This window comes from Strix uralensis, chromosome 1 (genome assembly GCF_047716275.1).
Source record: "Strix uralensis isolate ZFMK-TIS-50842 chromosome 1, bStrUra1, whole genome shotgun sequence".
Lineage (NCBI taxonomy): Eukaryota > Metazoa > Chordata > Aves > Strigiformes > Strigidae > Strix > Strix uralensis.
In genome coordinates, this window is record NC_133972.1 from 150,998,336 (window position 1) to 151,015,273 (window position 16,938).

The window sequence follows — 16,938 nt, forward strand, 5'->3', positions numbered from 1 at the left end:
AAAATGTTGTTCATCATTTATTTAATTTTCTTCCTATTCTCAACAGATGTTATGCACCAGCTAAATAATTTTTCTCCTGATCTAAATGAAATTTGGTGAATTAGCCAACAAAGGACAATGTTAGAATTTGTGTTCAGTCTTTTCCACTCCGAAGCTAAGACCATAATTTTAATCTTGTTAAAATAGAAAGTTATATTAAAACACATGGCACTAATATTGGATTTTTTTCACAATAAGGGACTTAGAGTTGACATAACACTTTACAACTGAGATTTGAAAACTGCTTTGAAAGGAATGTATCATTGTGCTTAGACAGGATAAATAAATTAAAAAATTGACCATGCTCTGAGGATATTAACAAAAATACGGAAAAGGAAAGAAAGGTACTAACAGGAGAAAATGTTTGCATGGAGCCATAGTTCGTATGACTGAAGGACAGAGGAATAGACTCCTGTCCATCGTCTCCATTCAGAGCTCTCAGCCCAAGGTGCTCTGTCTGTGGCTGGGGTAGGAAGGCAGTCCAGAAGAACCAGCACAAGGGATATGTAAGTGCACAGATAGAAGAGCATACTGAGGCAGGTGTAATTTGTTTAATGGAGACAGTGAGGTGGGAGAACATATATTTGGCCAAATATTTGAGATTGTAAGAAGTTCTTCATCAGAAATTAAAAATGAGAATTAGAAGGCCAATTTTTATATTGTCAGGAAGATTTACAGAGTTGTTCAAGTAGCAGGGTAATATTTTTGGCTTGGCAGCTGAGGAAAATCTTTCTCCATTTCTGATTAACTGGGTGGGAATATTAGATGTATTGAGGTGATTAAAATCAAAACAGTATGTAGGGTGTACAAGGGTTTTAATTAACAGTAAAAAAAGAGAAAGGCAAAGGTTTTGAATTACTGTAGTTGAAAAAAAGACTTGGAGAGAATCTTTGTCATTGGAAGTCAAGCCAGAGTTTTAGATTCCTATAAGACTAATAGCTACAAAAATACTGTGTTTGAGTTTGTGGGCACTATCATTTTTATGAATTTGTGAGTCAGTGTTTATACTTGAAGACCACCTTTGATACTGGTTTTGTGATTTCTTGAAAAAAGTTAGTGGGTACTGTAAGGTGAAAAAGAACGGATAGCCACTGGAGGATTAATCTAAATGATTTGGCTGTTACGATATGTAACATCAAAGGTTGTCTTGACCTAGTGCTTTCTTATATTTAAAGACTGAGGTTTAAAACAAAACGAACCTCAAAAAAAACAATTATCCCTTCACTCTTAGACCTAATTTTATGTCAAGCTACCAGTTGGAGTGAGGTGAATAACCTAGTAGGGTGACCAAATTATTGCATTCTAGATGATGTAAACAAAGTAACATTTTCCAAACAGATTTTTATTAAGCCGTAGGTAAAATGATCTTAAGCACTCTACCACCATTTTAAGTCAATGTACTCATCACTTTATCTGATTTTTTTTTTCTTTTTAATCTTTTGGTGACCATCAGTAAAAATAAATCTCAAAGTGTTTTGAAGCTACAATGAATTTTTGCAGATCATCATGTGTAAAGTAGCTAAGAACATTGTTCCTGAGACCATGCACAGTCCTGTTGACTATGAGTTTGTAGTACTGTTGTGGGTGAGAAAGGGGAAGAGGTAGGAGAATCATGCTTGGCCAACCAGTGAGAATAAACCATATTTAATTCTCACATTTCTAATAGACTATTTTAGACAATATGAATTACATAATTTGTAACATAAAGGTTGGCAGTATCTCCATAACTCATTGTTGTGGTTTGAGCCCAGAGGGAAACTGAGCACCACGCAGCTGCTGACTCACCCCTTCCCACTCAGGAATGGGAAGGAGACAGTGAAACAAAAGGCTCAGGAATGGAAATAAGGACAGAGAGGGATGACTTGCCCATTATGGTCACGGTCAAAAGACAGTCTCATTAGAGGAAGAAAAAGAACATCAATTTAATTCAAACACTAACAACACCACCACCACTTAACAGAGTTGGACAGTGAGAAGCATTACCACATCTTAAAAACACCTTCCCGCACTCTCTTCCTTCTTCATGGGCATAGTTTTGCTCCCAATTTTTCTACCTCCTTCCCTGCAGCGGTGCAGGGGGCCAGGGATGGTGTTACGGTCAGTCTGCTATTCCTTCCTCCTCAATGGGAGGACTCCTCACACTCTTCCCCTGTTCCAGTACAGTGCCCCTCTCACGAGAGACAGTCCTCCACAAGCTTTCTCTGAGATAAGTCCTTCCCGTGGGATGTGTTCCTCCCAAGATGCTCCAGCGTGGGACTTCTTCCCCAAGAGTCCCGGCCTTCTTCGCATGCAGCCACCTGCTCCGGTGTAGGGTCCTCCATGGGCTGCAGGTTGGCATCTGCTCCACTGGTGACCTCCGTGAGTGGCAGGGTGGGTGGCCCTCCTGTCTCACCATCAGCTGAGGGGGGTTTCTGCACCAGCACACCTCCCCCTCTTCCTCCTCCTTTCTTCCACTGACCTTGGTGTTCGCATAGGTGTCCTCCTTGCAACACCTCACAACTCCCACTCCTCCTCCCAGATTCCCCTTCTTAAATATGTTATCGCAGAGGCGCAGCCACCATCACTAATTGGCTTGGTCTTGGCACAGACATGGGTGTGACTTGGAGCCAGGGGACCTTTGAGAAGCTTCTCACAGTGGGCCACTGCTGTAGCCCCCTCCCCTGCTACCAAAAACCCTGCCACACACACAAACCCAGCACACTCATTCTCTTCTGCAGTTGGTGGCTGTCTCTGAACTTATTCAACATATTTCCTAATGTCAAAGCACAAGATAGGTTTTCATTATAATGACATGGTTGCTGTCCTGTTCTTTGAGGTAAGGATTGTTGAGAATTTAAAAATATATGTAGTGAAAAATTAGCTAAGTAATGTTCTCCCTCATTCTTTTTCACCAGTGTCCTTTGAGAGTAGTTGATCACTTAGTTTCCCTGTTCCTTTTGCTAACTTAATTACTATTACCTTACATAGCCGTAGATAGTATGATCATGAAATTGTGCTTTTCCTTTATTTGAAGAGAGTGGGATGTGAAGATGAGGGACACAATCTGGTCACTTCTGCTGTCTCCAACTGCTACTTTGAACTTCAGTCTGCTGAGTACCTCAGTTATAGTCCATATAATATAGACTTTATCTGAAAAAAATAATCTCTTAGTATGTTCAAATATGCACAGAACCCCATTATAGATGCAGGGATGCATCTGAGTGGCATCGGTACAGAGAGCTATACAGCTATTCCTCTGCCCTAAAAGCAAAGTGAGTGGACAACCCTTGTGAAAAATGTAGACAGATTTTTTTTTTAATTGTTTTGTCTCCTGTGAAGTACAGCAGCTAGTTTTACCTGTCAAATTGCCTAACGGGCTCCAGGTGTCTGTCTGTTATACCACACTATTTTCAGTGAGGCCAAGTTTTTCTTCTGGCTGAAGACACAGTCCTCCACAGTCTATCCAAGTATGGATTGTTACATATAACATCTATCTTAAACATAAGACTTTTTATCTGGAGACCCTGTTTGTCCACAAGAGCCTAACTAGTGAAATCTGAACAAGTGTTTTAAAACCCAGTTGCATTGTCTCACACCAAAGAACAGCTGAGGACTAAATATTTTTCTAGGTACCTTCTGAAGAAGTAATTTTAATTTCAAAAAGTGTAGAAGCAGGGCAGGGGATGTCAGAGTAACCTAATGCTTGTCAGCTTCATATGACATGGTATTCTTCAAGTACTCTTCAGAAACTGGTATAGAAAATCTGAGCCATGGGGAGGGATTGGTGGTGTTTGGAGACAGGAAGGCAAAAGTTATCTGTAATACCTCACAGAAATAACTGGGATGTCAGGAAAGTTAACCAACTTGAGAAGAAGTGGTACTGCATGGAAGCAGAGGATGACTTAAAAAAGCATGCTTTCAGTGAATGGTAGAGGGGAAAGGGAAAGTGGAGGCAGCTGAGAAGATTGAAGCAGCATTCCACCATTTTCCTGGGTCTGATTTATCACTGTCTGTGGTTTTGCTGCTGGTTGGAACTGGACCACTCCTGTCCCTTCCCACAGAGTCTGAATTCCATCAAGGGAGCAGTAAAAGCAGATGAGGCAGTTATAGTGCAGGCACTCACTGGTCAGGAGACCTAACACCAACAAAACCTTGCTTGATTGCTGGCTTGATATAGACAGGTCTGCAAACAACTTTCAAATACTCAGAGAAATAGAAAAATACTTTTATTTTAATCTCTTTAAATGCTGTGTACTTAATGTCTTTATATTCTCTAAAATGCTAGTATTGATTATTTATAGATGTGCATTTTGGTCTCTAGAAATTTGAAGCTACTTAATATTGGCCTAATGTTACAAAGAAGTCAGTGGGAGCAAATCTATGTCCATGTTGTTTGCTTTAGAAAATACCATCTGTATTTGTAAATTATAACTTGTTTTCAGATTATTATAACAATAATGTTTTTAATGAAAGAAAAAGAGGAGGTAATATATAAAAATCAAGTGCATCAGCCACAATTTCACCTTGCAGCTGTGTATTTTATAGTCATTATTGCTGATAAGCAGCAATGATGTATATAGAGTAATTAAACAATAATATGTATTTCTGCAGGTTTGACTTAAGGACATTTTCCAGAAATTTGTGTTTTATCAGAGTCTGCGTTTTGTTTATATGTTCCTATATTTTTAAATCTTGAAATCTTGAAGTCTGTCAAACAAAAATACTTTTCTGCAATAGATACTTTTTTTTAAGTTTAGAGATTTTATAGTTAATGTGTTATTTTGTTCTATGGGAGACAAATGATTATTTTTAAAGCTTCTTTCAGCTGCGACAGACTTGCTATAAATGAATCGGAAGAAAGCAAACTCTCACAACTGTTTATATTAAACAGCAAAAGAAGTAATTTGTTTATGTGATCTGTGGATGATTTATATTTTAAGCTGCATGTAATTCTTTTCATGCTGACAAGTTGATGGTGATCACCACAGTCTTATGTGGATAAAGCTACCTAGCTTACTGAATTTTAGTCTGTGTGGTGGTAAGACAGGGAAACATGAGTGAGAGTCTTAAGTACTGAAAGGCTGGAAACAGTTAAATCATTTTTACCATCCCTCCTTTGGAACAGCAAAAACAAAGGTAGTACAGACTACAACAGGCCACTTGTTACTGTTTACTTAAGTACAAACAGTGGTAGAAGTGTTTAGTCCTTGGGGAAACTCAGTGATTGAGCAAGAACGCAGAAGTTATTTTGATAAGGCATAGCATTAGTGTGGCCAAACTGTGATCATCCCTGAGCTTTAGGCAGGCCAGGGATGAAGGCCTCATATGTTTGGATCTTCCTGATGAACAAAGATAAATTCTGCTAAGAAAATAAACTCAGTATATTGGTCAATTTGCAACAATTGGTGAAAGAATTAAATTGTATATTTTAGGACTTGGCATGAGAAGTTGTGGGAAAATAGTTCAGGGTTTCTGAGTCTGGCTTGATTTTTCTGTAGATCTGGAAACGGAGCAGAAAATTAATGCATAAACATATTTAACAATACCACGCTGGGTGCTGAAAATCCAAAATGAAAATTAAAACTGCGTGAGAAACAAGACCACAGTCTCTCTTCTCACTTCAGTTTCTTAGTTTTTCACTGCAAAAATTTTCTAAGAATTTGAGCTAATTTAAAAAAAAACAAAAACAGTCAGCTACTGCAGACCATCAGTTTTTCAGCCCCTGTGACTCTGCCTAGTGGTTCTGGTTACAGTACCATTAACAGAAGGCTAAGAAGAAATGCAGTCTCTTCATTTTTCATCTCCCAAAGGACAGCATATAGCAACGTCTGCCTTCAGAGGAGCATCTGCAGTGCTTCTGCCACTGAGAAGGAGAATGGGGCAATTCAACTGTTTACGCATGTTTGAATGGCAGAAAAAATTTAGATAGTATGTTCACATCGAACTGTTGAAGTAGGGGTCGGGTGGAGCCAGTAACCCGGTAACCTCTGAGAGGGACATGGTGTTGAGCAGCTGGGGATGTCTGTTGATATGATCTGCAGCTGGCATAGCTGCAAACAGAAGAGGTTATTGCTGAAAGCCTGAGCCTTAATACAGTTTTAGCTTATCATCAAGCTAGGTAGTCCAAGGAGTAGTATGTGCAAGTGACCTGGAATACTGGATGGGAACGCAGTAACCCGAGGCCCTGGTTAGGACTTGCAGGCCCTGTGATAGAACAGGTTCCAAAACCCTGGCAGTTGCAGGCCTAGGTGTCTAACCCCCAACTTACTCTGCCTCTGGCTGTGTCGAGAGGTTCACGAGACTTTTATTTCTGATAACATTGTTTTACATCGACATCCTCCGTTTGGCTTCTAGAAATTCAAGGACTAGTTTTCTTTTTCAAGTTCACTTCCAGAAATACATGCATGTGTAGGCCTTACTTGTGTTATTAACTAAATGAAGTTCTGTTCTGTAGCTATGCAGATGTGTGCTACAAAATTTGAATAGGATTTAATAAAGCCACCTCACATGTTACAGAAATTAAAGTGTGAGAAACATCTGCAAATCAGACAAACATATGCACAGACAACATTGGAATGATACCAGTGAAAGCTTGGCTCCAGCAATAGTAACAGAAACTGTGAGGACCTTGGCCTCTTCTTCACATGTGTATTTTTTGGTTATAGCATATCAGATATATGGCCTGTTCCATTATGTATTTAGAAAAGGAGGAAGCAGTGTCTAATGATACATCTGGGCCTGTACCTGTGACTCTGGTTTTTTTGTACACTTCTTTGATATAATGGGCTTGGAAGTTGGTAGGAGTCACATTCCCTAAAATGCAGGGTTTCCTGCTTTTAAATTTGATTGCACATTCCTGGGTTAATTTGCTTTTTATATATGTGCTGGTTTTGGCTGGGGTAGAGTTAATTTTCTTTATAGTAGCTAGTATGGGGCTATGTTTTGGATTTGTGCTGGAAATAGTGTTGGTAACATAGGGATGTTTTAGTTATTGCTGAGCAGTGCTCACACAGTGCAAGGTCTTTTCTGCTCCTCACACCACCCTGCCAGCGAGGAGTCTGGGGGTGCACAAGAAGTTGGGAGGGGACACAGCCTGGGACAGCTGACCCCAACTGACCAAAGGGATATCCCAGACTGTATGACATCATGCCCAGCAATAAACTAGGGGGAAGGTTGGCCAGGGGGCTGCTGCTTGGGGACTGGCTTGGCATCGGTTGATTGGTGGTGAGCAATTGTTTTCATTTGCATCACTTGTTTTTCTTGGGTTTTATCTCTCTCTCTTTGTTATTTCCCTTTTCATTACAATCTATTATTATTGTTGTTGTTGTTATTATAATATTTTATTTCAATTCTTAAACTGTTCTTATCTCAACCCACGAGTTTTCTCACTTTTACCCTTCCAGTTCTCTTCCCCCTCCATCCTGCTGCGGCGGGGAATGAGCAAGCAGCTGTGTGGTGCTTACTTACTAGCTGCAGTTAAACCACGACAATATATGTCTGGGGTAATGCTAGATAAATGCAGTTCTTCAAGAACCTCACAGATACTGTTATAAGTAACCTTGTGCCAAAATTATCAACTGGTTGATTCTCTGAGGAGCATCAACATCATTTAATATCCAGAAAAATAAGCTTAAAGAAAAGTATAGGAAAATTATAACCTCAGTTTTCTACAGAACAAAGTTATCTGTACACTCAAACCACTACACAAAAAAAGTTCTCAGTGGGAAAAAAAAAGTTAACAAAATGTATGAAACATATGAGCCCATTAAATTATGAAAATAAAAGAATCCAATTACAAAATTCAAAACTTGTCATGGTGGCAGTATGTATTTGCTATTAACTGTAGCCCTTTAATTTAATTTATTATTGTTTTCTTCTTTTTTAACTCTCAGAAATGTAGAGACCTTACAACATTTGAGAACAAAGTTGATTTTCATACAAAAAGCATTTTGGAACATGCCTAATAGGAGAGTGAGGGTGTGTATGGAGGGTAGGGAGGACACTCTCTCATTCCCACTCCCTCCATCACAGTTTGTAAGTTACAGTTTGGCAAATTAAGTGTGCCTACAGTACAGAAAGAACTTTAAAAATACTTCATTTCTTTAAAAAAAAAGAAAAATGCTTTTTATAGAATGAGAAGAATAGAGATCACCAAATCGGTCTACAGAACATCAACATTGGCTTTAACTTTGGCTTGAACTGTAAATAAATGTATTATCTGGTTTAAATAAGTATTGTTTCTCTCTTTCCTTAACCTTTAATTGCCTTCCATTTCTTGATGCCCTGTGAAATCCATCCAAAGATCTCAGCTAAGGGAAATTGTTCTTGACTGGCTCCTTCCTTCAGAGCTGCCCTGCGGAAGGGATCTCCCTGTTCCAAAGTAGCATCTCTAGAGCATGAGGTTTGATGAGGACAGTCATCCCAGACACAGTGAAACTCCAGAACAGAAGCATAATCTTTTAGAGGTATCACTCAAAGGCAAATTGTGGAGGTGTGGGAAGTTATTGGAAGACAGAATGTCAAAGAACCACTTGAATGAGTTATATGAAGGAAACAAGAAGAAATTAGCAGAAATTGAAAGGCTCAAAACTGATGCTATGCTGATGGCATGAAATCGCAAGTCATGAAATAGGATGAGGCTTTTCTGATGTCGGAATGAGGACTTTGCAAATAAAGTCTCATTAAGGAGACAGGATTCTCAAAATTGTGTGTTCTTTCCAGCTCTGGAAGGATACTTTTTTTGCTCCTGCTTTTTATAGCATTGCAAGGAGGTAGTGTAGATAGTTGGAGGGGAGGCAGGCTGGTGTTTGGAGAGAGTGGACAGGAATAGTCAGAGTATGGCAAAATGGCTGGATTGTTGTTGATTCCTGGCTTATACCACTGTCCTATCACTGGAGCCTGCCATTTCAGGAGAAGCAATAAGACATTGGTTAGTACTGGAGAAGTGGCTGGCTTCTCTACCTACATCCTTTCAGATGCTGGGGGACTTCCAGGACTGATACTCTCCAAGGCCATTTCCCAATTTTCATTCTTTCCCCATACTGGGGGAGGATGCACTGGCATCCTTGAAGAAACAAAACTGAGTTTTGCTTACAGTGCTGAAAAGATATCTGCTTCCATGTGGCTGTCAGTGCTGCCTTGTAGGACAATTAAGTGGCACTGGAGAGAGTAGAGTTTTTTGTGGACAGAAGGAAATGTCATTCATGGTTAGTAAACAGCACTCGGAGATAGGAGTGTTTGGACAAAAAGGTTTGGCAAGAGGCAGGAAAGATTTTGCTAGGGAAGCAAATACGAAATATGAATCACAGTTTGGTGGAAAGGGGTTAACCTCTGCCCTGAACATGTTATTTAGCATGTTCTACCACTCTTTTTTTTTTTTTTTTTTTTCTTTTTCATCTTGTTGGGTGCTGTATGTCCACTGTGCCACACTTGCTTTGGAGTATGAAATGAGCTACCTGAGGTTTCCCCAATTAGATGTCCTACTGTAGTAGACATTAAATATTATTAGATACACAGCAGGAGACAAGCCCTGCTACATTTAATAATTAAATTTGCAGACAATGTAAGGGAAAAATGGAAGAAGGAAGAGTAAACAAATTATAAAACTTGTAAATAAAAGTAAACAAGATGGTCATGTGAAGTCCATGGCTTGGAGAGGAATTTCAGGTGGTTTTGTGTAAGGAGGTTTGCTCAGTGAGAACAGAATGGAGAAGAAATGCTCAAAAGATAAAGGTCAGGAAGGGAGAGAAGGCATACTGTGTGGCTGAAGTTTGGGGGTTTTTTTTGAAAGTAGCCTTGAGTAGGTTCTTCTTCCCATTTAGTTTATAAGCTAGTTGTTACTGATTTAAACACACTGACAAGTTGGTGACAATTAAGCACCTTTCAGGGAAGAAAGGACTCTCAAAGGTGTTATAAAAATTAGTGGGTAAAATGGTATAGGGAAGTTTCCCTCTGGGAGGTCTGTTTGAAGGGAACCAGATGAAGCTCCTTCTCCCTTAACTCTGGTTGTCTGCTTGTTCTCTTCTATGCTCTGTTACCAGCTCTCCCAGCAATGGACGCATCCATTCATCCCTTGTTTCTGTAACTTGTCTTCTGTAAGTACTTTCACAATCTTCTTTCCGAAATTACTTTCCTTAACTCCCATTATTACAGCTCCCTGCTCCTTCCACCATACATGAAAGTAAATATATACATACACAGACAAGTGTTCTTTCTCTCTTTCTGATTAATCTTGCTCATACCCTTCTGGTCCTTGTCCACCTACTTGAGACCTGTGTGTTCATGTCTGTCTTATACAGGGAGAGCAGTGTTTCTCTTGTCTTAGTTTCTGGGCTAATTGCACTTCTGCCTTTATGAACTCCATGAGGACCATGCATTTAATTGATAGACCTCTAAGTACTGCTGTTTTTTACAGAGCAGTAACTTCATTCAGACCAAGGCATAGGTGTTAGTTTTCTTCTATTTGTTTTCACGAGTCTTTGGTACCTCCAGCTCTGTATTTGTTCATTCATTCATTTATATTCTTTCTCTCTCTGTCAATCTGACCATTAATAAGTGATCAAGCATTTATAGGAGACATCTGGAAGATTTAGGTAGATTAAAGACATCACAGACAAAGCCCATCATAGGATAATGAATTTATAATATGCATTCTAATGTATTACCCTATTTGCTTTTTCATATTTAAGATACTAGCTTAGATTACACCTTTTCAGAGGTTAGTACTGTCAACGTTGCATGACTTTCTTAGTGTTTTTGTTAGTTCTTTTGAAGATGAGCTACTTGTTTTTCTTACGTGTTTGAACTCTTCATTTTCTGTCTTTCATGGTCTGTGATCTCATTCCTACATGGCATTCATAAATCCAATGAGTAATATCTTTTTTTAGTCTGACTCGTACACTGTCACCTAATGCTATATCCATGGTTCCTTGACCCATTGTGACTAATGTTTAAGGAAATCTTCCCAATTATAATAGCGCTTGCTTTCTGTACACTAATGAAACACTTCTCATAGAGAATGGTTTCTTCATCATGGACTCTTTTGCAAAAAACAGGCATTTTTTTATTTGCTGTTCACCAGCCACTGATGATTACAATGATAACACTAATCTCTAATCCTAGGGATTTACAAAGTTGAACTACTTAATACTTAGAAACAGCAGCTTTACTTCAAGTAACTGCCAGGGTATCTGTTTTCTCTGATGCTTTTTTTTTTAAAAACGGATTTCTTTAATACAGTCAACACAGATTTGTACATAAACGGTTTTCCACACCTGAATTATGTACTAGCTAGTTACATTCATAATGAAAAGACACCATTAGATGGATTAATAGTCTTGAACCTGTAGAATGGTAGAGTTACAATTGGACTCATATATCTTTTGGTTTTGTCTTCACAAATGGTATCTGAAGAGCAGAAGCCCACTGTCATTTGAATGACATTTCCTAAAACAAAATTTAATTTCTCAGTCCATAAAACACATGTTGCAGTTTGTTAAACTAAACTAAATCTAGTGATGATGATATTCTTAAAAAATTGCACAAGTCTGTAGTTATATATAATGTTATAGATGTACCACTGATTTTTCTTAAAACTTGGTTGGTGAGGGTAGGATATTTCTTTTCTGAATTGTGTAATTTCACCATGGAATGAGCATTACAGTGCTATGTATCATCTCCTTCTGTCAGTACTTAACCTGAAGGTTTGTCTCAATTGAACTATGGCCTGATTTTTTCTTTTCATTTGTTTTCAAAAGTGAGATAAGTAGATTGTAATGTATATATACTCCATTAAGAAACCTCATATTAATAGCGGCTAACTTTTTGCACCTCTAGAGTTTAACAGTTTTTCAAAGAAGGTCACCTATGGCTCTACAGGTAATCTGTTCAGAGCCATAAGCAATAATGCCTTATATAATAAATATAAAAGTAAACAGAAATATGCATGTTTTTTCATGCATTTTGATTAATGCAAAGCCACCATCACCATAGATAATTGAAGGTGGATTGAATTTTAATTTTCATTTCAACACTTCATATTACATCTGTTGAACTAGTCCAGATATTATAGTCACACATTTAGATGTTATTTTCCAGTAACATATGTTAGTTAGTTGCACAAGCTCTCCCTTCCTCACATGAATGAATATCTGGAGTGGTAAGTTCTGTATGTCAGACAATGTAGATGGTTTCTTACCAATTGTAGTAGGTATCACTGAGTTTTTCAAGGATAAAGGTTACTGCATGCAGATAAAGTACCTTTGCTGTTTCTCTCTGTGTCCTCTAAGAGTTTTGCTGGGACAAAAAAAAAACCAAACAAAACAAACAACACAGTAAATGTGAATTTGAGTGACATAGAGCTGAAAGTGGGAAGCAGAAGCTGTGTTTCATTGTTTCTCTGAAAAAGTAAGTGGTAAAGGTAATCATATTCTTCATTATGCGGTGTATTCTAAAAGCACAATGTCAGCTGCTCCATTTGGTGTATATCAGATAGTCCACAGTCATAATGGATTGTGTACAAAACTTTTGTAGGATTATGAGCTACCTTCATGTCTTCTCTTTACAATTAGGTTGGTGATAAGTGAACATGTATACGTGATAGAAATCTTATAATTAAACTGCAGGCTCTGAGTTGACTGAAAATGTGATTTATCAGCATAAATGCTTCCATATGAGCTATGTAATTTGGTTTAAGATAAGTTCTACCCATCCAGAAAATAGATTGCTAACAGGATTTTCATACTCACATTCTCCAGTCTTGGACTGTCAGATTTTAAATATTGCTGCCGAAAGTAAGTTTTTCTGGGACATCTGAAGCTGAAGTGAGTGCCTTGTAACTTCTTGCCTGACAGGTTAAAATGGATTCAGTCAAACTGCAATGCTTTCTGTGTGGATCTGATTCCAGGGTGTCTTCCATGTAATTCATCTTGGTTAGTCAAAGATAAATCTCAAAATTCCCAGACATGTTGTTTATCATCCTTTACAAATGCTAATCCCCAAAACCTTCATTGAAATTTAAGACTTTGGGTATTTATTGGTCTGTAAATCTTAGAAACAACTTGGTCTTAATGGATCAAAGTGACAATACACTGTCCCTTTCCTTTTGGTTTGAATAATGAAGAATACTTGCAACACTTGGTGGAGTTGCAAGTGAAGATGCTGGTGTATTTTTAGTGGCTTCTAGTTGACATTAGTGACTATGTGTCCCTTGCATTTGGTTTAATAGGCTGTAAACACTAGGAGCTGATGAGCAATTGTATGTTTGCATTTTTCCTTTCCTATTTAGAGACAGTAAGTTCCAGCAAAGGAGCAGGATGAAGTCCTGCGCCTGGTAAATATTTTAGTTGTGCCATCAGGAATTATCAGAACATGCCTGCAGAACTCTGATAAGCCCTCATAACAGGATTTTCAGTATAGCTTTCATTTGACATGTTCTTCTCCTAAAAACATTAACCTTTGTGTCTTCTTTGTTGAGACTTTAATGTTTTAGAGAATGAACGGAGATTATGGCACAGTAGCTTCTACAAGCTCATATGTCAACAGATAGTATATTTAAGAACATTGCAAGTGACAATCACCTTTTTTCAATAACAGACAAGTGGGAACTAAAATGCTTCTAATTCTTACAAAAAGTTACTGTTTTGTGAAATCACTTTCCCAAGCAGTTGCAGGGAAGCACATAGAAAAAGGGAAAAAACCCACCCCCAAAACTAGTGTGTATGTAGTATGGAAGTGTTATGGCCATACTGGGTGCCTCTTCCTTTGGCACCTCCAACAAGTCTTTTCTCCTTTGCCTTTCAGATATGCATAAGCCTGCTTTATCCCCTTTCCCACTGCATGTCAGAATATTCATGTGTTTTTTCATTGATGATAGTATTTCCTTAGTGTAGAGTTAATGAGGAAAGCTCACTATGCCAAGTGGAACTAAGTCATGCAACCTTACAGTTTTACCATATAATCTTTGCCAAAGTCTATTATCTCTACCTGAGAAAAGGGTTTATTTTTTTCCTGATGTTAAAAAATGGCTTACTTCAAATATACTGTCAGTGAGTCTGTATTTATATGCATATAGTTTGGGCATCTACATCACTCTATACGGAAGAAAAAAGAGGAGCAGTGAAAAGCAATACTTGTTTTCCTCAGCTATTACATCTGTTTCATAGGGTGATTCTCTTCAGGGTGGTGATGATTCTCCGTTCTCAGACTCCATTACACTGGAACAAACAACAAGTAATATTGGAGTCTCAAGTGGACGTGTCAGCCTATGGATGCAGTGGATGTTGCCAAAAATTACTATAAAATTGTTTGCTCCTGATCCTAGAAATAATGGCACAGGTATTCAGCATTTTTCCCCCTAATATACTATTTTAAATTCCATACATTATTTTACAGCACAGTGTTAGCTATTCAGGGCATTTACTGACAATATTAAACACTGTAATGCAGAAATGATGGGTTGGATCTACATTTTAAACTAGAGTGACAAGCTGTAGTTAGGTTAGTGCATGTAATCAGAATTCAGTGTTGTTCTTTGGCATAAACTTCCCCCTCCATGGGGGGAGACGATTATATTAAATTGGAAATAAGTTGGTTATTTTACTTAATAGAGTGCTGCGTTTATTGCCTTAGAAGCAACCATTTTTCATTTTGATTATGATTTAGTAGTGTGTTTTGTGTATGTCCATGTATAGACATGTAGTTTTGTATTGATAATTTCAAATTTGAATTTAATCATCATAGTATAATCCTTAAAGTCATAGAAAGTTTAATATGGAGTTCAACATAGAAGTTTCAGCTTCTGTGTTAAAAAGAGAAATATGTGTGGTACACAGCTTCTCTTTTTTAACTTTGAGGTTAAAGTTGGATTATCATCTGGACAGTAATTGTTTGAAAAGAACTCGGATTCTATAGAGGTACTGCAGGACTTCAAATATCTTTTTGTTAGGAAACACTGCTGCTTAGCAATTAACATTGTTACTCATAGAAATTTGAACAAGCAAGGGGACTAATGATTAAAGCTAGTTTTCAAGGACATGTACTTGAATCTTTGATTTAAAAAAACTAGCTACACAAGAGAAAGAAATCTCAAGTATTGTTAGGGTAAATAGCTTGGCACATACTTTTTTTACATTTTTTTCTGGAATTATACTATGAACACCTGAACTAAACCCCCCATATATGTGTCTACACATTTGTATCAAAAAGTTTGAATTCCAGGATTTTTTTTCCGGTTCTTATCTGTGTGGCATTTGAATCAAAAAATACTTTATGAAAATACTCTTGAGTAGAAGTAGCATCATCCTATTTGTGTCTCAGATATATTTCTTGCTTTAAAACTTGCAAGTTTCAGATTAATAACTAATAACTTTTATTTTCTTTGACTATTGCAGAAGTTTGTGTTGTCAGTGAATTAGAAGATCTCAGTGCCTCAGTGGATATGCAGGATGTCTATACCAAAATCAAATGTAAAATAGAAAGCTTCAATATTGACCATTACAGAAACAGGTAATTCATGGGAGTTCTGCTTTAATTTCAGGCTGAAAGGCAACAGGGTTTGTTTTTTTTCTTAATTCTTAACTTGATTTTAAGGCAATTGTTCAATTTCAGTGAAATGTTTTTAACCTTTTTAGTAATAAAAATCAGAATTACATTTTCTCAGAATTACATCTGGTTCCAAAGAAATACATAGAAATCATTATAAATCAGGAGAGCGCTTTTTCATACTGCTCTGTTGGTCCATTAGACAAAAATAACTAATTTTAACTGAACTTTTGAATGGGAAATTCCTTAAATATTGCTTCATGATCTGTTAGCAAGTGCCAATATTTAATGATTTATGGTACCATACTCTTAGATATTAAAAAGAAGTTTCTGAAAAAGTGAGCTTTTTCTTTTGCCGTGTCTTAGAGACACCGTAATGGAGCAGACTAAGCTGATTATCTGTGTCTGTGTGACACAGTATAGTTTTATGCAGACACGCCTGAGCAAAATTTCAGTAATTAATGTCGACTAGTCTATCGTCAATATTATGTACATTTAGAGTAGGTAGTTAGGCCTACTATATGTCTTGCAACTTTAGCAAGTCTTGTTAATTGAGTAGTTTGCTGCACTAATGTGATTGTGTTCATTTGGCACCCAGACACATGGTTCTGTAGAGAGATTGCGTGTGCCACCTTCTAGCTCATATTGGTCATGAACACACTAGGCTTGATAAAAGAGAGCCTATGTAGTCTTTGATCAGCTGGGTTAGTGTTTGCTATTACAGATCAACAGATTTCGTTATGGCAGACAAAAATGAAGAGAAAATAGAATAGTTGTTGTGTTACTCCCAGAGAGGAGGACGAAAAAAAAAAAAAATTAAAAGGTTCAGAACATTTTTTGGCATTGAAAACTGACTAAAATATTTAGGATCCAATGTCTGCAAAGTCTTATTATTGGACACTTACTGTTTCCCATGTACAACAAGAAGGAGATTTAATATCAACTTAGCAAAGTTACCACCATTTCTGAGACTTTTCTTCTGATCAGCTGTCTAAAAAAAAGTAAGTTGAATTCCTAATCCTTTGCCTGTTGCAAATGCAGTTATTGTTTGTACGTGTTGTAATATTTGGTAATCACAATTTATACTTTATTTTTCAAAATCTTTTAAAATCAAGTCATGATGCTTTAAAATGCTTTGGAATCCCAGTAGCTAGGTGCTATTAACATGCTTCTTCATCCACAGACTCTATGGGAAGCTTGAGAGAAGGTACTTCATTCCCAGGAGCCTAATGTTCCATTAGAAATGTTTTCAACTTCAGGGTGTTCTTTTTGTTAAAGTTATATCGAGGCTTTAAAAAAAAAAAAAATTATTCTACTTGACAAAATAATTACTGGTCTCACTTCTATTTCACAATCTCTTCAGAGTACCTTTCTCTGTCT

The 16,938-nt window shown here is 37.5% G+C and overlaps 1 protein-coding gene across 10 annotated transcripts in view; it reads left to right on the forward strand.

Moving 5' to 3' along the window:
- Window positions 1-16,938, forward strand: part of VPS13B (vacuolar protein sorting 13 homolog B) — a 491,200-nt gene that overhangs the window by 268,473 nt on the left and 205,789 nt on the right. For all 10 annotated transcript variants that reach the window (XM_074885247.1, XM_074885238.1, XM_074885283.1 and 7 more), the window contains 2 exons: window positions 14,181-14,352; window positions 15,408-15,522. In XM_074885247.1, the coding sequence (XP_074741348.1) occupies window positions 14,181-14,352; window positions 15,408-15,522 (287 nt within the window). The remainder of the gene's footprint in view (window positions 1-14,180; window positions 14,353-15,407; window positions 15,523-16,938) is intronic.